Source organism: Equus przewalskii, chromosome X (genome assembly GCF_037783145.1).
Source record: "Equus przewalskii isolate Varuska chromosome X, EquPr2, whole genome shotgun sequence".
In the NCBI taxonomy this organism is placed as follows: domain Eukaryota; kingdom Metazoa; phylum Chordata; class Mammalia; order Perissodactyla; family Equidae; genus Equus; species Equus przewalskii.
In genome coordinates, this window is record NC_091863.1 from 12684370 (window position 1) to 12707571 (window position 23202).

Genomic DNA, 23202 nt, shown 5'->3' on the forward strand with positions numbered 1-23202 from the left:
CTCTGCCAGTACCTTTTTTCCTCTTTAAATAGATGACTCTAGAAAAATTCTACAGTGTAGCTGCTGTCAAAGTTTTAAAAAAAAACAAGGACTGTGGATTTCTCCAGTCTTGGCTGCTCTTAGCACATTCCAGGGTGCACCTAGTTGAATAGCAGGAAAATAAGTACATATAGGTGTCTGTGTATATACACACAGGAAGGATCTTAGCTGATGATGAGCAGAAAGTACTGAAGCACATATAATCAAATGTAAGGGCTCAGCAAGCTTTTCTCTAAGTCAGGTACGAGTAAGTATTTTAGGCTTAGTGGACCACACAAGGTCTTTGAGGGTTTTTCCCCCCCAAACCTTTTTAAAGCGAATGTGAAAACCATTCCTAGCTGGCAGGCCCTAGCAAAAGAGGTTGAGGGACTAACCTACAGGCCTGTTTGTCCCCTTTGCTGACCTACCATGTAAGCAAACAAGCTTTCATTCTTTTGGGGAGAAATCTAATGTTTATTTAAAACTGCCCAAGTTAAGGCACAAATAGGATGTGGGTCAAATGACATTAGGTTAAGGTAGTTCTAGATTTACAAATCTCCCAACCACAAAACACAGACATGGAGCTTCTCCCCATCTTTGGATTAGGATACTGTCACGTACCCCGGACAGTTCTCAATGTATGTACATAACAGCTTCCTCACAAGAAAGGGACACACGCGCACACACACACCTAAAGAAAGGGATAGACACACACACACCCCTACCAAGGTTCTAAAAGAATAAAACAAAATTTATTTTAAAACTTTATTTCTGCAAAGCCAATCAAGAAGTGTTGGAGGGAAAAAGTGTAAAAGTTATTCTTGCATATTTGGGAACAGCAAGCACTTAGTTTGAGAAAACAAGGACTTAAAACAGTTCAATCAAAGGCAGTACCCTGCTACTTGTATTTTAAAACATGATGTTCTTTCTTAAGCAACATTCCTTTCTTCCCTAAAAGCTACAATATGATACAGTACGCAATAGCTCACTTGAAAGTGCTAGAATCAAAGATAGAGAACGCCATATGCCCTCCCACTTCTACTCCCTACTATCCACTGCCTTTGTGGCGCTTGATGAACCAAGCGTTCATGGAGCAGTACATTCAACAGAAACATGTCTCGTACTGTGGGTTTAAGATCCTTGCCCCTCCAGTTCCGATGTTGTGACATCTGACTCTTCATCATTGTAAATATTTTCAGCCTGGAGATGATAACCAAATAAATTCATAGGTAAAACTCCCCATGGTTTTTACAAGATTATCTAAAAATAGCATTTAATAATTCTGCCTATCTAGATTTTAGGATTCATTGGTCAGTGTGTTTCAGTGTTAGTAATTAAATGTGGACATATTTTTAAACTAATTTATTTGGTAGTTTCCTTTCTGTGTTTTCCCCCCAAGGATTTTAATAAGGAAAAGGCAGGCCAGTGTTCTCAAAAATTATCTGCCAGTGTATAATTCCACATATATACCTAGCTGCCCATGCACTACTTATTTCAGTTATTGTTCATAAACAGTGTTTCCCAAAAGCATTTCAAACATCAGTTAGAGGGAGCGATAGCCCTGAAGTTTATGAAAGGGCTGGTTCACAACTCAATGCCTGAGAAACGTCAAGTACTTAGTGCTCATCATCAGAGACCTCAGTATCATGTGAATGCACTGACACTTTCCCCCTGGATCCTTCATGCCTATGACACAGCAGACACTGGACAAAGAGCAGCGATGCCGAGAGCCCAGGTGACAGAGTGCAAGAATCACGTCTACGTCTGTGTGTTTATAGACATGCACAGAGATTTCTCCCAACCTGACAGGTGCGTACTGAACTAAAGACTTGTTAAAATGGAAAAAGGTCTGCAAAGATTGTTTCCTTTCTCTAAATATTTGGTATAACATGCAGCACCTAAATATTTGAAATATTTCTATTACATTATATCATCAGTAAATATCTCCTTTACAAGACAGTCATTCAGGAAAAATTCGTATTTCAGCTCACCATTTGCCATATCTGCATGATGTTGTCCTCAGACACGGAGCAAATGACCCAAGGCTCATTGGGGTTCCAACTAAAATCTGATATCTTGGCGGTGTGTCCTCCATGAATAAACTGTTAATAAGAACAAAGAAATTCTTGGTTTCCTATCTTCTTATGGTCAAAGTTTTTAGACCATCAGTCTTGCAACTAGGGGTCACTGTCCTGCGTTTTGGAGGGAGGGTGGTACAGGCTTAGTAATCTATCCCTCAACCACTTTTTTTTTTTTTTTTTTTAAAAGGTATGCTTGGGGGCCAGCCCCGTGGCCGAGTGGTTAAGTTTGCGCCCTTTGCTTCAGTGGCCCAGGGTTTTGCTGGTTCGGATCCTGGGCGCGGACATGTCACCACTCATCAGGCCACACTGTGGCGGTGTCCCACATGCCACAACTAGAGGGACCCACAACTAAAATATACAACTATGTACTAGGGGGGTTTGGGGAGAAAAAGCAAGAAGAAGAAGAAAAAGATTGGCAACTGTTGTTAGCTCAGGTGCCAATCTTTAAAAAAGAGACAAAAAAGATTCAGAAGAAACAATTCTCACAAGGACAATATGAATACACTATTCTGAACTGAGGCACACTTCCTGACAGGAAGTCCGATTTGACTAGTTTGACAGTGAGGCCTCTGTTTTTGCCAACTAGATTACATGCAAGGCGACTATTTTACTTCAGAATTTTATCAGTTCAAAAACGTGAGGTGAGATAAACAGCTTTTCAAAATAGCCTTAAGGGGGACATAAGTGAAAATATTTTAACACCACTGGCCTGGAATATATACAGGAGTCATCAAATCAAAATATTGTTATATTAAAATTATAGTTAGTATCCAGTTTACTACACTTAAATGTCCCTTGATTTCAAGCTCTCTTGTGAAAAGAGTAACATCCTAGTGGATTTTCTTAAGGATCATGAAATTGTTAGAGTCATACAAAGTAATTCTCCTCTCCCTGTGATATCAAAAAATCACTGGAAACCTTGAGAACATTGTGCTAAGACTCAGTCACAAAAGACCACATATTATATGATTCCATTTATATGAAATTTCCAGAATAGGCAAATCTAGAGAGAGACAAAGTAGATTAGTGGTTGCCAGGGGCTGAGGAAAGGAGAAGACTGGAGGGTGATAGCTAAAGACTAAGAAGTTTCTTTTTGACAGGACGAAAATGTTTTCAAATTAACTTGTGGTGATAGTTGTACAACTCCATGAATACGTTAAAAACCACTGACCTGTACACTTTAAATGGGTCAACTGCATGGTATGTGACTTACATCTCAATAGAGATGTTACCAAAGTAAAAACAGCTGGACAAAAACAGCTGGTAGCAACACCTTAGCTAGAAAATACTTAAACTGTGAAGCCCTGCATCACAAAACAGACTTTTCAGGTTACACCACCATTCGGATGCTGTCATCTGTCTAGGGTGGCAGTTTACTGAGAAATACTCCTCTTTAAGCAGCAGTGGCATTACCACTGAACACGCTCCTACATCGGAGTCTCACCACACCTCTGCCACCGTGTGCAGTGCTGCTGGGCATGAACACCCTGGACAAGGAGTACGGGGGGCTCAGATGTCCGCACAACGTGGGATTGAGTGAGCATCTTGTGTGTGTAGGGGTGACCCTCAAGGGCCTTCTTTACCTTTAAAGATGGTGGGCAAAGCACAAGTGTACAAAAAATTAGCACTAGCCTAAGAGCTAAGTACACGTTAGGGAGGGAACAGTGCTTATCTGCCAAAGGAAGGGTGGAGACAGAAGTTGAATTCAGAGTGAGGACAAAGAACCACTGCTAAGTCTGGCAACGCTTCAGGGTGTACAGTGAAGGACTGACAGAGATGGGAAGGATGAGGACGGAGAGAAGGGCTGAGGAGAGGCTAAGATGACTCAATTAGGAACGAGCGGGAGATGGTGGGCTTTGGTGGCATCAACAACACAGACGAAGCATTCATTTTTTGGGGAGGGAACTCAAAAGTCAGGGCATTAAATTTCTTCTATACTGTTAGAAAGTATTGCTAATTGAATATCAATAGCTGCTCCCCCCCAAAAAAACCCCTCACAGATACTACAATTGAGAATCAGTGAGAAAGTACTAGACACTATTTTCCAGGAGCTCGAATTCTTCTCAGTGAAACATTCATAAAAACCTACTTGGCTCTATTTACTATTTTCAATAAATGTCAAAAGCTAATCACAATAACCTCCAAGACCTCCAGTTTGAAATCATCTTCGAGAGCTAGAATTTGAAGTTCTGCCTCATTTTCCAGATACACGGCTCAATCTGCATATGACATTTCATCGTGCATAAGAAAGCCAATATATACCAGGAGTTCTGGAGGCCCGTCTTCCGCATCTTCTGCTGACTGTTCTTCTCCAATTTTGCTATTAACAAAGAACATAAAGCTTGCATCACTGAAATTCTTGTAGCATGAATGTCTGCAAAACCAGTATCAGCCGAGAAAGCACATCTTAAAACACACACACACTTTAAAAACAACTTGTTTCTGTACTGCTATCAATTAGAGATTTTATATTAATTATTTGGTAGGAGGGTGGGATGTTTACTTTCTGGAAATGGGTAAGAGCTGTTCACAACTACAGCTGAAGAACAGAAATTGTTAATGCTAAATATTAAATTAAAATTCAATATTTTAACCATGGTATTTACTGCATTAGAATTAAAGGTGAAACTGGGAGAAAATATCTGTAAATCATATATCCGACAAGGGGTTAATCTCCAAAAAATATAAAGAACTCATAAAACAACAACGAAAAAACAAACAACCCGATCAAAAAATGGGCAGAGGATATGAACAGACATTTTTCGAAAGAAGATATACAGATGGCCAATAGGCACATGAAAAGATGCTCAACACCACTAATCATCAGGGCAATGAAAATCAAAACTACAATGAGATATCACCTCACACCTGTCAGAATGGCTATAACCAAGACAAAAAATGACAAATGTTGGAGAGGACATGGAGAAAAGGGAACTCTCATATTCTGCTGGTGGCAATGTAAACTGGTGCAGCCACTATAGAAAACAGTAGGGAGATTCCTCAATAATTTAAAAATAGAAATAGCATAAGACCCAGCTATCCCACTACTGGGTATTTATCCAAAAAAACTTGAAATCAACAATTTGAAGAGACTTACGCACTCCTATGCTCATTGCAGCATTACTCACAATAGCCAAGATGTAGAAGCAACCCAAGTGCCCATCGACTGATGACTGGATAAAGAAGATGTGGTATATATACACAATGGAATACTATTCAGCCATAAAAAAAGACAAAATCGTTCCATTTGCAACAACATGGATGGACCCTGAGGGTATTATGTTAAGCGAAATAAGCCAGACAGAGAAAGACAAACACTGCATGATTTCACTCATACGTGGAAGATAAACACACACATGGACAAAGAGAACAGATTAATGGTTACCAGAGGGGAAGGGGGTTGGAGGGTGGGCAAAAGGGGTAACGGGGCACATATATATGCTGAAAGATAAAAATTAGACTGTTGGTGGTGAGCACGATCCACTCTATACAGAAACTGATAAATAATAATGTACACCTGAAATTTCACAATGTTATAAAAACCATTATGACCTCAATAAAAAAAATTAAAAGGTGAAATGTATATAAAGTATCTACAAAAGAACTGATGCCCAGCCCCTACACTTCCCTCTAATCCAAGCCTTTCATTCCAGGAGTAAGATACAGTTACACATCAGTATCACAGATCTGTCTAAAGATATGTCAACAGAACAACTTTAACTACAGAATGTATAAGTCAAGGAAAGGTTAAGTTTCACTTTTTTTCTTCTCTCAAAAATTTCACTTTGTGGAATTTGCCATCAGTCTCAACAGCGAAATCACTCTGAAGTTATACACCAATCTCAGCCCTATCTGCTACCTAGCCCAAAGGCGGACTGCGCTAGTAATAACTACTGAAAAAAGTGATACTTTCCCCCTATAAAACTAATCCAACAAACCAAACACGTGGGACTGCTAGACCCGTCAGGAGTACAACTACCAACACTGGTCATTTTAATCCATAATGTCATCTAGTGTAGTTTTAACAGGAGAGAGTCATGAATGAATTTTAAGAAATTCTACAATGCCTGCAAGTTTAGTATTGGCACCTGTAGAGACAATTCAGTTGCCAGAGCATCAGACTTTCAAACCTTGCTGCACCACTTTGTATAACCACTATATAGTTTTATTTTAGGTTTCTAATTTTAATACTAAAATTGTTTTCAAATAAAATAGAAGAAGATACTTAAATGCCTGCTTTAAAGATTCTCTACATTTTCAAGCATCTATCATGGCTAGGGTTTGTTCCATAAGAACACAGAACATTAGATGTTCAGAAGTTTTACAATACAAGCATTTTATTCTGCAGTGTGTCTGTTCCAGACACTGAAGGATGGGTCTGCTGCCTCTGTAATTAAGGCAGCCTTGGTTTTAATATACTAAAAACTTAGTCCACTTTAAGGCAATACACTTAATAAAGGTAGGAAATAAGTTTTTTTTTTGGTAACTGATTTAAACTTAAGATAAAATCTTATGGATAAGTATATAACTGAGCAACTTTATTAATGGCTCTAAAGGCTCAAATAAAAAAAAGTAAGGGAGTCTGAAATTCTTAAAATGCAACTCTGAAGTCAAGGACACTTAAGAATTGGAAAAAAGTCCTTATACAGTGAGCCCCAGAAGAACACAAGCTCTCTGACACCATGCACTGTGCTCACCCCAGCCCAAGTGAATCCCCAGCACTTCCACAACCCACAGCAGGAGCTCCTGTCTGCAGGATGAATCCATGAAAGCCAAGAAGAGCAAACGGCTGAGAAACTCTGGGAAAGACCAGTCCTGCAGGTGTACTTGAGATCCAAAATGACATGAACAGCCAACATCTTTACCCCTTTCTATATACCAAGAGTGTTTTCAATACACTCATTTGGATGCTAAAACACATACTCCCTGACAAAATTCTTGCCTGAATCTTAACAGAAAAACAAAACTCATATAAAGGAATTTTACAGTCCATTTGCCAATTCACTTCTCTTTTAAAGAACAAAGACCTTTCAGAAAGGTACTTACAAGTTACTTTAATATTAGATTAAACTGGGGTTAGCAAATTGCTCTTCTAGTTTATGAATTATTACATAATCTGCCAAATGAGCATATTTATGCAGTTTCTTGTCACCAGGTTCTAAGTTACCTTAAATCCCACACATTCAGGCGGCGATCAGTACCACTTGAAGCCAGAATAGTTTCATTATGTGGAGACCAGTGGACCTAGCAATACATATTCGAAAATGTAAACAATCACCCGTTTCTAGGTTTGTGGACATTGTTCTACTCCTATCTTGGGTTCTGTATCCTCTCCTTGGCCTACAGCCCTCACCCTCCTTGTCTTATCCTTTCAAGGCTCTTAAATGGCCCGTCTCCCCAGCCTGCCCCCAGGAAGGTCGCACACTCCCCAATACAGAGGAACTCCACTAGGGGGCCCAATAAACTTATTCGGCCCCAGCTATCCAGAAATTTTTAAAATTTTCAATGAGGTGTATCTTAACCTATGTGAATCTCTATTTTAAACCACATACAAGACGTTTTTTCACTCAAGGACCCGCCGTGCTGGCACACCTTCACTGAAGTCCTTGGATCTCACTCTTTAGACAGATCTTGTCTTGCAAGGCTTTTTTCTACTTCTGAACTAACAGTCTCTCAAAAAGCTTCAAGTTATTTCCCACTGTTAACTTATAGAGTAGAAGAGGAGCTTTTAAAAGGAACAATGTCCCATGCCCAATATATAAGAGAACAAAATTTTTCCAAATTTCTCCCTACCAAAAGTTACTAAAACTGGATATAGCAACACCAGAAAACTGTGACGTACCTGAAAAATTTCATCTTTATGAGATTCGAAGGTATGGAGTTTTAATTTTAAATTACGCAGATCCCATAGAGCTACAGTCTGAAGAAAGATAGCAAATGAAAAGGAATTCATTTCTGCACTTTACAGAAGAATTTAAAAATATCTGATTACAAGTGTACAGTGCAGCACAAGTGCACCAAATACGCAGAAACATAGAAACCTTATCCGCAGAGCCAGTTGCGAGAATGAACTCGCTGTAGGGATTGAATGACAGGCAATTGACCTCCGCAGTGTGCGCATCCACCAGGTGGCTTGGCTTGGAGGTGGTATTGGACCTGGTGTCCCATCTGCAACACAAAGGTACAGGCAGACAACACAAGAGGTAGCCACTTGACCCTCCCCCGCTTCTCATGTGCTCACGCGTGTTTCCATGTCAGCACCAACAGGTGACTGAAGGCAGCTCTGCAGCCACGCCCTGATGTAATCATTCTCTGCCCTCATCTTCAACGGAAGTCACCCTGATCCCAATTTTGACATTTACCACTATACCAAGCAGGTTTCTTCATGTTTACATACCTGTTTTCTTTTTAAAATAAAAAATTGTGTTCATATAGCACAGTACCTTTTATGTAAAAAGACCATTATATACGTGTATTCTGTCAATTATACCTCACTAAAACTTTTTTTTTTTAAAGGCCAGGACATAACTTAACAAAAAAGAAATCAAACCACAGGCCACCACAATCACTGATATAACACCCATATAACAAGACTCTGCTGAACTTTCCATCTTACATCATAAGTTTCTGATCATCAGCAACAGATCCAAACAATGACTCGTGCAGCAGGTGCCAGGCCACATCCTCCACAACAGCCGAGTGGCCAGTAAAGATCGCTTTAGCATCCACAATTTTGCCTTCCTTTGGTCCTGCATTTATATCCCAGAGACAGACAGTCTAAAGGAGGAAAAAACAAAAGCAGTAAGAGATTGAATTTAAATGCCAACATCTTATTTAAAAAACCTTCATTAAAAACAAAACTAACTATTATAAAAGTTAGAGATAAACATGAGGCAGAGGAAATACAAACAAAAGTGAAGCTTCATAAATAGAAGAGTATAGTATGGGTGTAGCTTCTATGATCTGAGATGTGGAGGGCAAGGAAAATACACTGTAGTGGGGGCAGGGGGAGACCGAGCATGGTGGCAGGCAAGGGACACTCAGGTTAGAATTTCTACCTACATACATTCAGTCAAGTATTTGAAATTCGTCTAGATTGCACAGCACAACACTAAGGGCCCGGCATTCAGTATCTACCAAACAGAAATGCACATTCTAAAAATTCACTGGGTTGGGAACCTGGGGAATAAAATTACAACGTGCCTCTTAAAAACCAAAAGCCTTTGGACAAGCCTCTTACTTCACAGCAGAAACCAGTAGAGACATCAGGAAGTGCAACAGGTGAATGACCTAGAAACCCTACTAGGCTACTTTGAGAGGCCAAAGCTTGAGGCCTGCAGACAGATCACCACAGTGTGCTCCTCGAAACGTCAGCAGAGCCCAAGGACAGGCCACGGGGCCTTCCCCAGGCCTCAAAGATCACACATCAGCAGGTTCTGGGAGTAGAGCCTTCTCTTGATATCCCATTCTTAAGTTTTTACGGAAAAAAAAATCACAAGCTATAGGGCAATGATTCTTATCCAACGGTTTAAAATAAGAGGTAAATCCATTAAGGTATATTTGCACTAATTCCACTGACACTGGTATGGGCTTCATCTCTTTTTAAATCACCTTCTCATCTGAAAGGTTTTCTGTAACAAAGCTACTTCCCAGTAACAAAAGAATAATTCTACATAATATATGTGCCCTTAGTCTCTCTTGATACTTACACACTCAGACGCACAATTTACACGCACTGAAGAAAAAGGGACGTGGGGAACTCCTGCCCTTCTCCCCTGCTCCTCACCTCAGAAGGGTCCCGGAGAGATTAGTAAGATGCTTGGCACATGCGGAGCCTTTGATAAACGTCAGCTATTATTATGACCAGCAACTCCCAGCCTGGCATCTTCAAAAAGTACTAGTAATTAAGTTACTGAGTACAACCCATCCTCCCTGTTTGGGAGACTCTCCCATATCCACCTTGAGAGAAACGGAGGAAAGGTTCCTTTCAGAGAACTAAGGCAGACCCTTGCTTCCTGGCCCCCCTTGCAGCAGGGCTGCAGGAACATGACACAGGCTCCATCGGTCCGAGCAGGACTCTGAATTGTAAACAGGACCAGGGAGAATCTGTTCTGATGGCCGGGGGGTGGGGGGGAGTAACATCCACTTTCCAGAGGTGGCAAGAGTGACGTCCTCAACTGGCCTGATTTGGATAGTAGATCTGACCTCTTCCTTTCTTTTCCGGGCCATTTTCTAGCTATCATGGCAATTCTGTCAGCTACCCTACCCAATGCCCTTCCAATAAATTCCTTTTCTGTTTAAGTTAGCCAGAGTCGGTTTTGGTTACCTGCAACTAAAGAAGCTTGACTGGGCCAATTATCTACTTTCAGTATTTCAAAAAGCTTAACAGAAATTGCAATCGACAGAAATACAAAGAAGGTCTGCGATGTGACAGGCCCTGTTCTAGGCATGGGGATATACTAAGAAAGGAGGTAAGGAACCTGCTCTCATGAAGCCAACGTAAAATGCTAACTGTGGCCAAGTTACATAAGCTTTCCAAAGCTCCCGAGGTCTACTCTTGGCTTCTGGTTGGAGTCACACCAGTTTCTGCTTGTGGTACAGGACCCACAAAACAAGGTATAGTGACAGGAATCCTACAAACACTGACCAAGAATAAATTAAAACAAGATCACTTTGCATTTCTGTGGTACTGTTAATGGTTAGAATACTTTATATTAAGGATGCCAAGGCAACTCAATAGGGAAAGATGAGTCTTTCAACAATGGTGCTAGGAAAACTGGACTTCCACGTGCAGAGAACAAAGTTGGACCCCTACTTTACACCATATACAAAAATTAACTCGAAATGGATCAAAGACTCAAATATACGAGCTCAAACTATAAATTCTAACAAAACATTTAAGTGCAAATCTTTGTGATGTTGATTATGTAATGGTTTCTTAGATATGATACCAAAAGCACAAGTGATAAAATAAAAAATATATAAATTGGACTAAAAATTAAAAACATTTGCGCTTCAGAAGACATCAAAAAAGTGAAAAGACTACTCACAGGATGGCAGAAAATTTTTTTGAAATCATATATATGATAAAGGACTTGTATCTAGAAAATACAAAAACTTACAACTCTAAAATCAAAAACAAAATTTAAAAATGGACAAAGGATTTCAATATGTATTTTTCTCCAGAGAAGATATACAAATGGCCAATAAGCACATAAAAAGATGCTCAACATCATTAGTCATCAGGGAAATATAAATCAAAAGCACAACGAGATACCACTTCACACTCACTAGGATGGCTATAATAAAACAGATAGACAATAACAAGCATGGTGAGGACATGGAGAAACTGGAACCCTGGCACACTGCTGCTGGAAACGTGAACTAGTGCAGTCGCTTTGCAAAAGGGGTTTGGCAGTTCTTCAACAAGTTAATCACAGTTACCATATGACCCAGTAATTCCACTCCTAGGTAATTACCCAAGAGAAATGAAGACATATGCCCACCCAAAAACTTGTACCAAAATGTTCACAGCAACATCATTCAAAATAGCCCCTAAATGGAAACAACCCAAATGTCTATTAACTGATGAATAAATTGTGGTATAGCCACATAATGGAGTATTATTCAGCCATAAAAAGAAATGCAACAGACATATGCTTCAACATGGATGAACCTTAAAAACACTGTGCTAAATCAAAGAAGCCAGAGAGAAAAAGCCACATATTATAGGATTCCATTTATATGAAATATCAAGAATAGACAAATCTATAGAGTTCGAAAGTCCTGACTGCCAGGAGCTGGGGCAGGGAGGGAGTGGGGACTGACTGCTTAATGGGTATGGAGTTTCTTTTTGCGACATTTGATGAAAATGTTTTAGAAATAGACAGTGGTAATGATTGCACATCTTTGTGAATATACTAAAACTCATTGAATTGTACACTTACAAAAATGAAAAGTAAACTAAAATGTAATTTATATTAATCAGGCCTCACAAACACTTTATAGAGTTCCCACTACAGAGATCTGCTTTTAAATAATGGACCACCACTATTTTTACCCACCTTCCCTCCATTCTAAGGCTGCTTCAAAAGAGTTTTGTGGAATCCTAAGGTGCCCAAAAGGGCAGTTCAATAACCATTGCTCTAAATCCTGTGAAAATGTTATCACAATCATCATCAGTATTATCTTAGAAACCTTTCATCTATATAGTGCTCCTTTGGGGCAGAAGTGTCCATGACACTGCCTTCAACTCTCAGTGCATGAGTAGATTAGGAAGAACAAGTTTCTCACATGGTCATCAGATGCACTTAGGAGATGTCCACTCAAATTAGAATTCCAGGAAAGACCATAGCCTTCCTTTTGGTGGCCTCTTAGTCTGAGATCAGGATTACATTCTCCACTTGGGTCTAAAGAAAAAAAGAAATACATTAAGTACTAAATGATTCTGTTTACCAGAACTGGTAAGAGCAAATTCTCACTCCTGAGTGAGCCATAACATTTATTATAATGCTTGGAAAAGCACTGCACATCAACAAGGACTTGGTCTGACCCATAGCCGCCTTGAAAAGGTCTTCTCTGTGCTTCATTTCAAATACTCAGTGCAAACCAGGTCTCCTGACCATAAAATGACTGATTCCTTGGCAAAATCTAGTACTGGCTCTAACACAAAAGACTGAAAACTACAGCCATCCCACAAATTTGTGTGGTGACAACCCACCCCACGCCCGGGTCAATTTTTAAAAATATTTTTGTAAGGCAAGAGTTAACACAGCAGATCTGGTTGCTCAGTCCTTGCATGTCTCCAGGGTAGCCTGCAATCATGATTGACCCTTAGCCAACCCCTGGGAATATAACCCTCACAAAATTCTTCATGTCACTGATGATGAAGTTGTGTACGCCTAGAGCAGTGGGGCACCCTGTAGCAGCTTGTCAAGACCTGTAGGATTGTTTAGCAAGAGTCATGATTTATCTGGCTTCACTGCTGGGGTCCTGAGTTTCCTCTACCATGGCTGGTCATAGAGCAGGATGTGCCTGTGTGACCAGACCTCCATAAAAAACCCCAGACCCTGAGACTCAAGCAGGCTTCCCTGGGCAGAGACATTTAGCATGTGTCCCTGTGGTTTGCTGCTAGAGAGAAAATGCACATTCTGTGTGGCCCCAGCGGGGAAGGAATCAGAAGCCTGTGCCTGACCTCTCTGGACTCTGCCTGATATGTATCTTTTTCCTCCTACTTTTGCTCTTATCTTTTGCCATAATAAGTCTTAGCCAGGAGTATAATCTGTCCTGAGGTCCTTCTGTTAAATCACTCAACTGGAGGGTGGTCATGGGACCTCGAAAAATTTTTAAACCTTTAAAAATTATAGAGTATACTGTAGTTTGAGCAACCTCAAAGCAATTATTCCAAATTAAGACAAATGGTCAAGCAATGGCCTGACTTTATTACTACATACCTGGTTTAGCAGGGTGCTTTGTATAATCAAAAACCAGCACGTCAGAGGATGGTGTTTTTGTAGCAATGATGTGAGGATTCTGAGGCATGTAACGAGCTCGGTTCACTTCTCCTTCGTGGTTAATTTTAATTTCACATTCAATTTTTCCTGTTACAGAACCAAAGCCACCAAATTCTAATGTGAGAAGAAAGAAATAAACACATACACTTATGATTAAAATTCACAAGTCACTTAGTTTAATCAACCCAACAGATTTGAACTTGACAATATAACACAAGTTGATCCGAGAGAAACACACACACACAAAAAGAGGTTCACTTGCCACTTGGAATTAATTTATTCTCAAAGCTCATCTTCATTGGAAAATATTGGTAGCTATTTTATACAAGTTAATTCACTTCCGCTTTGGATTTAAAACAATTGAAAATCGGCCTCTTTCAGATGTGAAGATGATAGTTATTCAATAAACTTCAAATAACCACGTAATAAACACATCTCTGTCTTTTAGTTCAAATACAACTCATTTGGAAGTGCTACAGTGAATTAGCATCTTATTTTAGGGTTCATTAAGACAGGGAAGATTTCACGCTCAGGGTATGAATGCCCCTTCAGTCTAAAGTTAGACACATCCTCAAATTGGAAATCCATGCTAACTCACTCCCACCCAACCCCAATCAATACATGTGCTGATTCCACCAGCATACTTGGTTCAACTGCTAGTGGAGTGCCAAAGCTACGAGGGGGCTAACATCTCTATCTGCTGTGCGAATAAGACTACATTGTTAGTTATTAAAAAGGCCTTGGAAAAGTAACAAAGCCACATAAAAAGTCTAATTTCTCAGAAGCAGCAAGATGATAGCAGAAACAATACAAGTAGAGAACATCCAAGCAGATAATAGCAGATAAAAACACCATCTTTGAACGTTTCATAGAAAAAAACCTGAATTAGTTGCTGACACTTAAAAAGTTCAGAGGCTTCACATTATAACTGTTTTATTTCTTCTTGATCTATATTGCTTTTTCTTTGCACATTCCTTTTTAGCTCACCCTGTGCCTCAGGTTAGGGAACACTTAACTCAAATGCCTAACGCAGCCAGGCAGGTAGCAAGTCAAACGGAATGGCCGGTGCCTGGTGAAAACACATGGAAAGCAGTAAACCATTTCTGTTTCCGCCAGCTCCTGCTATGTGGGGATGCTTAATGAACACTGGCTCCCATGGCTTACTATCAGCGTTCAGCCATTCTTCCTTATGGCAAACACAGCTTACTATTTTTGTGTGGCTAAAATTCACATGCCATTCCACACAACTACTCTCACACAACCACATGCAATCACTTCTTGGCCTCCCCTTCGTGTTAGTGGAAGAAATGTGCCTCAGCCTTTCTAAGACCACCCCTCTTGATCCCCTCACCTCCTCCCTCCTGAGACACTGCTCCAAACCTGCCCCGACTTTGATTTTTCAACCTCTCATCCCCACGGACTCCAAGAGCACTTTCTAACCCTTCCGCTACCAAGACGCTCAATTTTCCCAATTCCTTTAGTTAAAACAAACTGAATAGCTCTCTTTTTAAAAAATTGGGATTCCAGTTAAGATTTACTTTGAATATAGGGCTTTGCTCTCTCAAACTCAAAAGTTTGAAAAACCACTATTTTAATGATAACAGTATCCATTAAAAATATCATAACTGAAAATTTAAAAAAAGTGTTAACTGAATTATTCCAGTCGCTTGTTAGAATGTAATACACTGGACAAGTGACTTCAATAACTTAATATATCCATATATTATACACAGAGACTAATTCTTAAGCTGAAAGTCCAATAAGTACATACTTTAGGACCAAAAGCCATTAAAAAGTTTCTGATTACAACAGTATTTACAGAAATAATGCATAAGGTTGTAGGGGAATGGACTGTGAATATGGGAGTGATAAACTGAGTAAATCATTTTGGAAAATAGTTTCATATTATTTTAAGTTGACAATGAATATTCTATATAACTCAGGAGTTCCACTCCACTAGATAAATTCTCCCACATGTGTACAAGGAGACATGGCAAGGATGTTCACTAAGCAGTGTTTGGAAGAGCAAAAAAACCACACAGGTACAATCCAACCGCCCCTTGGTAGAAGGGATAAACTCAGGTTTAATCGCAATGGAATACTTTACAGCAGTGAAAAGAATGACACAGACATCTACACAGTATACAGACACATAAACAATATTGACTGAAAAAAGGAAGCTGCTAAACAACATTAATGTATACTCATTAGTGTATGAATAATAAAAATACAAACAGTTGAAAATGGCACACTAATTTCAGGACAGTGATGAATTCTGGAGAGGCAGGGAGGAATGGGTGGTGGTGAGACTTTAGCTATAATGCAACATTTTATTTTCAATAAGAAAAAAACCTAAAGCAAATACTGGAAAATGTTAAGATCTATTAAAACATTTGGGGCAGTGTGGAAAGCACTAACCCAGCAGGTCTGGTTGCTTAGTCCTCATAGCTCTGAGCGACACTGGGACCATGACTGACCCTTGGCCAACTCCTGGGAACATGGACCTCAGAATGTTCCTCATGTCACTGATGGACTGATGATTTTGTGGTGTACACCCGGAGCAATGGACCATGCTGTACCAGTTTGTCAGGGCTGCTTTGCACAAATATCAAGGTTGACGATACACACCTGGTTTCATTATTGGGGTCCTGAGGTTCAGTTGTCATGGCTGGTTGCCAGCAGGATGTGCCTCCGAAAACAGCCCCCTACAAAAGCTTCAGACCCTGACACTCAAATGGGTTTCCCTGGACAGAGATAGGCTGCATGTGCCCCTGTCATTCACTGCCAGGGAGAAAGCACGTCCTGTGTAGCCTTGGACGAGACTTGTGACAGCCCTCTCTGCAAATCTTTTTCCTGCTGCTTTTGTTCTATATTCTTTACTGTAACAAACTTTAGCCATGAGCATAATTTGCTATCGAGTCTTATGAGTCCTCCTAGCAAAATCACCAAACTTGGGTGGTTGTGAGCATGAGAATACCAAAAGAGAGGAATGCGTGTGTGGGGGATGGGGGTGGGGGCAGTGGGGCTCAACAGCTTCCATAAAAATCCCACTATTGACTGATTAACTGTTTGCTATATATGCCTCCTGGCTTTTTCCTATGCATACATCAACACATTATTACTTTTACAAAAATGGGTACTATAATCACAAATACCAGTTACTCAATTTACCTTGGAAACCTTTCCATACAAGTGCATACATTATTTATCTCATTCTTTGTGCGTGTATAAAACTTCAGATTTATCTCATTCTTAGTAATTGCTGCACAGTACTTCAAACATAACATAACGTGTTTAACCAATTTCCTATGAACTAACATCAGGGTTGTTAGGTTGATCCTAATTTTTCAATCCTACAAACAATGCTATTGTGAAATCCTTGTGCACATGTGGGTGCATAGTTCTAGGATAAAGTCCTAGAAGTTAAACTGCTGAGCCAAAATATATTAGCATAAAATTTTAATAACATATAATTAGAAAGAGGCATACTCCCTGAAACATCAATACTGGAATATATGGTATACCTACCACCCTTCTCACTGTCACAGTGGGAAGCATCAAACTGAGCATCATCATTCGGAATATGGACACGAGCAACCACGAGATGATTCTGCTCATCAGATGTGTGAGTCCCCAGCACTAGCCAATGAAGGGCATAATCCTTTCCTTCCGGTCTGTTTAGGAAAGAAAATAAGTCACACTAATCCTACAAGAAATTAGTTGCTAACAAATTCAATCCATCACCAATCCCCATACTCATAAATCATGACTTTTCGCCTAAAAAAAACTTCCATTTTAATGCTAGATGTTTCCAATTTCCCACTAAGAGGCAACAAGGTAGAATGGAAAGAATAAAATGTTGAGTTAGCAAAACTGGGTTTAAATCCTGGCTCAAACTAAAATTAGCTATATGCAATTTCTTAAATCACAAGTTTCCTGTGGGCCTCAGTTTCTTCATCTAAAAAATAGGTTATGAGTGCAAATGGCATGATGTGAAAACCGCTTCTTTATGTTTATGGTGCTTAAAATTTATGAAATGGGCATTCTCAATTTTACGGCTGGGGGCGGGGGGAAGGTCTTTGTTACCTTGTTCTATGGAAACTCACTTTGAGGCTGAAAAACCTGCTGATGGCTCTTGGCACCCTGGTCCAAGCAGTGATTTTGCATCTTTATCTATTAACAAGGCTTTTTCATTCATATTATCTAGAATACGAATTTTCATCTGCACTCTATGGTCCCACCTCAGTGAGGAGGACCAAGAAGTAGGGCTCTGAATCCCAACACCAGACAAGTTAGGCTGCTTATCTGTTTCTAAATTTCTGTACAAAGGATTCAGTGGTTTTAAAAAAAGGTTTGGGGGTTACTTCTAGGCATGTAATTTACTAATAACCAAAAAAGATACAAGATGAAATTTTGCCAAGACTTGGCTTAAGGTAAAAAAGAACAATAAATACACATACAACCCCAAGAACAGAATAAGGCAGCCATGGCTAAGCAATAGCAGCTCGTTTGAAAAAAGACATGAGTTTTAGTCTATGTATGTTCAGAGGCCAAGAATATAATGTAGCTATCAAAAAGGGTAATTAATTCCATCTTAGATGAACTTATATGGGGAGAGGTGAGGTAATGTGCATGAGCACTTGCCCACTTTTAACTGGAAAAACCACACTTAGAAAATTAGGTTTTGGCAAGGTACTTTAGGAGGGCTTAGACAAAATGAAACCTTTTCCAGAAATAGTGGCTCAAAATCAAAGGGAACTTAAACATATCTCATGAGAACCATTTGAAAAGAAATAGGAATGCTTAAGAGAAAGGAGGCACCACAGAGCAATGTTAGGGCTAACACAAAAGGAAGGAAGCGACTTACTTTTTATGGGATTAAGCAGAAAAACCAAGACCAACAGGTAAAAGTTACAGGTAAACGTGTCAGTTCGTCACAGGACCTTTCTAAGGAACACAGTCCCAAGATGGACGGAGGATCGGAAAAATTCCTCTTGACTCTCAAATTCAATTATTCCAGTTTCCCCTCACTTGATCATCATAGAAGGATTTTTCTTTTTACTACAAATCCTTTCATCTCCATCATTAAAATACAAGCCTATTTTCCTGAACCAATATTTTCCTCCAATACTGGATGCACCTAAGGCTGCAGAAGCACTCATAAGACCTTGTCCATTTTCTTTTTTTTTTTTCTTCAGATTTTATTTTTTCCTTTTTCTCCCCAAAGCCCCCCGGTGCATAGTTGTATATTCTTTGTTGTGGGTCCTTATAGTTGTGGCATGTGGGACGCTGCCTCAGCGTGGTTTGATGAGCAGTGCCGTGTCCGCGCCCAGGATTCGAACCAACGAAACACTGGGCCGTCTGCAGCAGAGCGCGAGAACTTAACCACTCGGCCACGGGGCCAGCCCCCGACCTCGTCCATTTTCAGTGCCAGAATCCTTTGACCATTTTGACTCCACTGCTAAGAAATTCACCCAACAATCACAGATTATCACAAGGTTATTCTCAGCAGCACTGTCTGAAGCAGCAAAAGACTGAAAACAATCTAAATATCCATCAATAAGGAACTGCTGACATAAATTATGGTATATCCATAAACGCAATTCTATGGAGCCCTTAAAACAAATGATTATATCTAAGTATGCTGATAGGAAAAAGTCTCCAATATAAACTCCTAATTAAAAAGTTAAGTGAGCACCTTACTACCAGAAAAAACGACGGAAGGAAAATATATGTACATACTTCATGCCGGCATGATGGCTAAGAAATTGCAAACAATGACTGACTCCACTCTGGGTAAGGGAACTAGGAGAACTTATTAGAAGACTTATTTTTCACTCTATGCCCTTTTGTACCGTCTGAATTTGAACGATTACAAAGCTTTTTAGATAGAAAGTTAGTCAGTCTAAACATGTTTAAGAAATTATTTAATAGGAGATATGAAACCACGATCTACTAGGTTGGAAAAACAATCTCTTAGAGACACCTAAATAAAAATTTTTAAAAGCCAAATCAATTATCTGGACAATTATCTAACTCAATTTAAGGACAAGAGCTCAGAAAGTCCAAGTAATCATTGGGAAACATATTGTATATAGGCAGAAGGCCTTATGAGTTTGAGTACAGTCTAGCTCCTCAAAGAGGCAGGCAGTAAGAATAGCCAACATTTCCACTGTTCTGTATAGTGACAAAACACAATCACAGGCCCTTCATCCCCCAAAGAGAACTCTGCAAAACACCACACAACCGTCCCCAACATCCAAGAATGCAAGCTGGCTGGCATTTTCTTGCATTCCCAGAGCCACTGCACGTCCCACAACCAGATCCCACTTCTTTGTATGCAAAGAACACCATGGAATACATAATTTAGTTAAAGTATTTTCTGTTAGGTTCCCAAGCATTAATACAAAGGCAGTATCTGGGCTGAGAACACAGAACTCTGTTATCTTTAAAATCTTTATGCAAAACACATCATAGGTAACATTTTAAAAAGACTTCAGTAAGCAGCTTTCATTGAAATCCAAACGGAGAAATACAGTGTTATTCCATCCTATCTAACAAATTATTTCTGAAGAGAAGGGCTGGAAAAATCAGCATCAGTCACCACCTACTGTGTACTTACTCTGCGCCAGCACTTTAACATACACCATCTCATTTAATTCCTTCAAACGTACGCAGCCAGTACCATCAGCACCTCCATTTACAGACCAGACAACTCCGTCTGAGAGAGAGACTGACCAACTTGCTCTAATTCACAAAGCTACAAAGCAGGGGGCAGGATTCAAACTCAGGTCTCTAACCTTAAAGCCCCAGCTCTTTCCTTACTGTGACAGTAGGTCAAAAAGACCCAAGAGAATGCAAATTAAGTTGTTGAAGTTTTACATTTGCTTAACAAAAAACCACAAAGAGTAAAACACACAAGACACTCTAAACCAGAATCTGAATACCCTTAAGTATTTGATATTTAAAGCTGTTATAAATATCAATGCTTAGACATTTCCATTATTTAGTTCTTGGCTACTCTTCCCACATCTGTGTATTTACATTGAGATTTCTGGGAACCCAAATGGAAGCCCCATCTGTATGGAAGTCAACGTTCGCATATGGAGAATCTGGCCACTATACGAGTAATTTTATATAAAATTAATTTACTCTTATTTTTATAACTTGTGGCAAAATCCCCTTTCTAGATTAGAGCTTGATTAACCTTCATTAAATTATATGCTCATGATACCCAAATTTAATACACTAGTAAAGTGCATAGCCAAATTCCTACTAGAAAAAGTGCAAGTATACAAGAAAGGTAATCTAGTGCAGGGGATACTTCAACTTTAGGGCCACTCGGTTTGGGTTCAAAAACCCGATCCACCACTTACCAGCTGTGTGATCTTGGACATGTTATTCAGCATCTCAGCCCCATTTTCCACATCGGTAAAACAAGGATGATAAAAAGTAATCATAATACCGTTGTATTAAACCAAATAGCACACAAAACTCTCCATGTGTGTGAGGCTCTGTTCTAAGTGCTCAATAAATGTAATTATACCAGAGAAATTTTAAATATAGCTGAAAAGAATACTCTTATGAAGGCCAACAGTAACCTCAAAGTATTTCATATTGTAAACCAATAACAGCTATTCTTTGGTGAACTGTTACTAAATTCTTTCCCCCTTTGCCAGTTAAAACATATTCATCTTGGTGGCTGATTACATGGGTGTGTTCACTTTGTAAAAATTCATCAAGTCGTACGCTTATGATTTGTGCAATTTTCTGTACATATGCTATTTTCCTATGAAGTTTTAAAGAAATCCATTAGTCTGAGGCCCAAAGAGAGCTGCTCTATATTTAAGCTCAAGAAATGTCCAATATATCTGGTGCTTCCTACAAATATCATTAACCTCACAGATTTCTTCTCCCCTTTTAAAGCCACGCTTATACGTCAGAAATCATCCCATAAAACACTTCAGTTTCAAAAATAAAAATCACCTGCCACCTCATCCAAAGGCTGAATTGATTACATGCTTCTGTTCTATGTATAAAATGCCCAAACTACGAAATTCAGGACAACAGTTAAATTTGTGCAAAATAAAAGTTGCCAGAAACCCTTACTTAGTCACTTCAGGAAGCCACTGAACGGTAAGACTCGGCCACTGAAGAGCATGGGTCATAACCAGGTCATAAAGAAACGGTGTATTCTTCTTCCAGATTTTATATTCTTCATTGATGACACGCTCCTCCACAGTATCTTCAAACACTGAAATTTGGAGAAAGCCCATACGATTAAGTAGCTGAGATGGAGCGAAGGCACAATCTGTACACGGATACTGGAGGTCACCTCGAGATGGCCACACCTAATCTACTCTTTCCCTTTCCCTCTAATTTGGACGCGAACAACTAACTGCTCTTCCAGAACGTGGAGAGAATATTAACACCAAGAAGCTTATTTTTTGCACTTTGAGATCAATACCGCCTGCGTATACAGAATTAGATGATCAATTACACGGATATCGAAATTGTTTCGCCACTGACGGCCGTTCGCACCTGTTCTAAGATAACAACCCGTATGTAGACGGGCACCACGACCCACCCCGGGGAACGAATCCACGTGTAGCAAAAACCCCTCGGCCCGCGCCCTCCATCCCCCACCAAGAGAGGCCTCCGTTCCCCAGAAGCCCGCGTCGGCAGCCATAGGCCAGCGGGTTCCAGAATCCCCCGGACAAGGGCCGCGACCCCGAGGCGGTCGATGCGCGCGCGTGGAAGGAACCGCCGTGCCCGCTTTCCGGCGGCGGCGACTGCCTCTGCCCGGGACCGAAGGCGCGGGAGGGAGCGCCGCGGCCGGAGGGGGGGCCCGGGGGAGAGGTGGAAGGGGGCCCACCTCGCGGCCCCGCGCCCGGCTCCGGAAGTGCTCGGAGCCCTCCGCGCCGCGGCCCCGTCGCGCGTAGGCCCCTCGAGGCGCGCGCCCAGCCTCGCGCCCGGCCCCGCCCCCTGCTCTGCACGCCAATTCGCGCCTTTCGCCGGCGCGTGCCGCGGCCTCGCGCGCCCGCCGCCCCCCGCCGCCCCGGCGTGCGCCGCCCCGCAGGGCCTCTTACTCTCTTTACTCGCCATCTTGCGTCGGGTCGTTCGCCCCTCGCCGCCGCCTCAGACTCCCCTCGCGAGCCAAGAGCAGCCCAACCGCAGGCGCTCCTGCCTTTCCCAGGCGCGTCACACACTTCTAGCTCTCGAAGCCTGAGCTCCGGCTCCCAGCCTGGGTGCTCCCCAGACGCCGCGTCCTTCCCTCCTGCCTCCTCCCCGCTCGCGGGTACCGAGGTCTGAGGCGCTCTTCCCTCTCTCTCTCTCTCCAAACTTGGAACGAGACTTTTCAACCCGCGCCTCTCAGCCCGCCCAGGCAGCTGAGCGCAGGCGCATCCGCCCTGGGAAAAGCAAGAGGCCGTGGAGAGGCGGGCCTGGGAGCCAACGGCTTCGTTGTCTCGACCAATGACGTGCGGCAGGCAGGTTTCACGCGGCGTTCGGAGGCGGGCTTCTGGGGTTGGGCGGGGCGTTCCGCGGCAGGAAGTTGGCGGGGCGCAGGCGCAAGGACTCGCCCAGCGCTC

At 41.1% G+C, this 23202-nt stretch overlaps 1 protein-coding gene across 5 annotated transcripts; it reads right to left on the minus strand.

The window, feature by feature from the left end:
• Positions 1-769: 769 nt before the first annotated feature.
• On the minus strand, positions 770-23202 carry RBBP7 (RB binding protein 7, chromatin remodeling factor). Of its 5 annotated transcripts, none has more exons than XR_011535893.1 (12): positions 22702-23202; positions 21722-21866; positions 17141-17286; positions 13553-13726; positions 12393-12508; positions 8716-8876; positions 8141-8267; positions 7942-8019; positions 7267-7343; positions 4239-4419; positions 2010-2120; positions 770-1218 (listed from the first exon to the last, which is right to left on the minus strand). XR_011535893.1 is itself a non-coding variant. In XM_070604168.1 (12 exons), the coding sequence occupies exons 1-12, from the start codon at positions 22715-22717 to the stop codon at positions 1150-1152; spliced, it is 1278 nt and encodes a 425-aa protein (XP_070460269.1). In that variant the 5' UTR covers positions 22718-23202; the 3' UTR covers positions 770-1149. The 5 variants fall into 5 exon arrangements, 3 of the variants coding, with proteins under 3 accessions (XP_070460269.1, XP_070460270.1, XP_070460271.1); XR_011535894.1 differs by having other exon boundaries at positions 13553-13699; positions 22702-23081; XM_070604168.1 differs by having other exon boundaries at positions 4362-4419.

Excerpts from the sequence above, each read along its gene's own strand:
- RBBP7 (XM_070604168.1), bottom strand. Across the intron at positions 7,344-7,941 it reads ATAAAGATGAAATTTTTCAG|GTCCACTGGTCTCCACATAA; the intron begins GTACGTCACAGT and ends ATGTATTGCTAG. Across the intron at positions 1,219-2,009 it reads TCATGCAGATATGGCAAATG|GCTGAAAATATTTACAATGA; the intron begins GTGAGCTGAAAT and ends TATCATCTCCAG.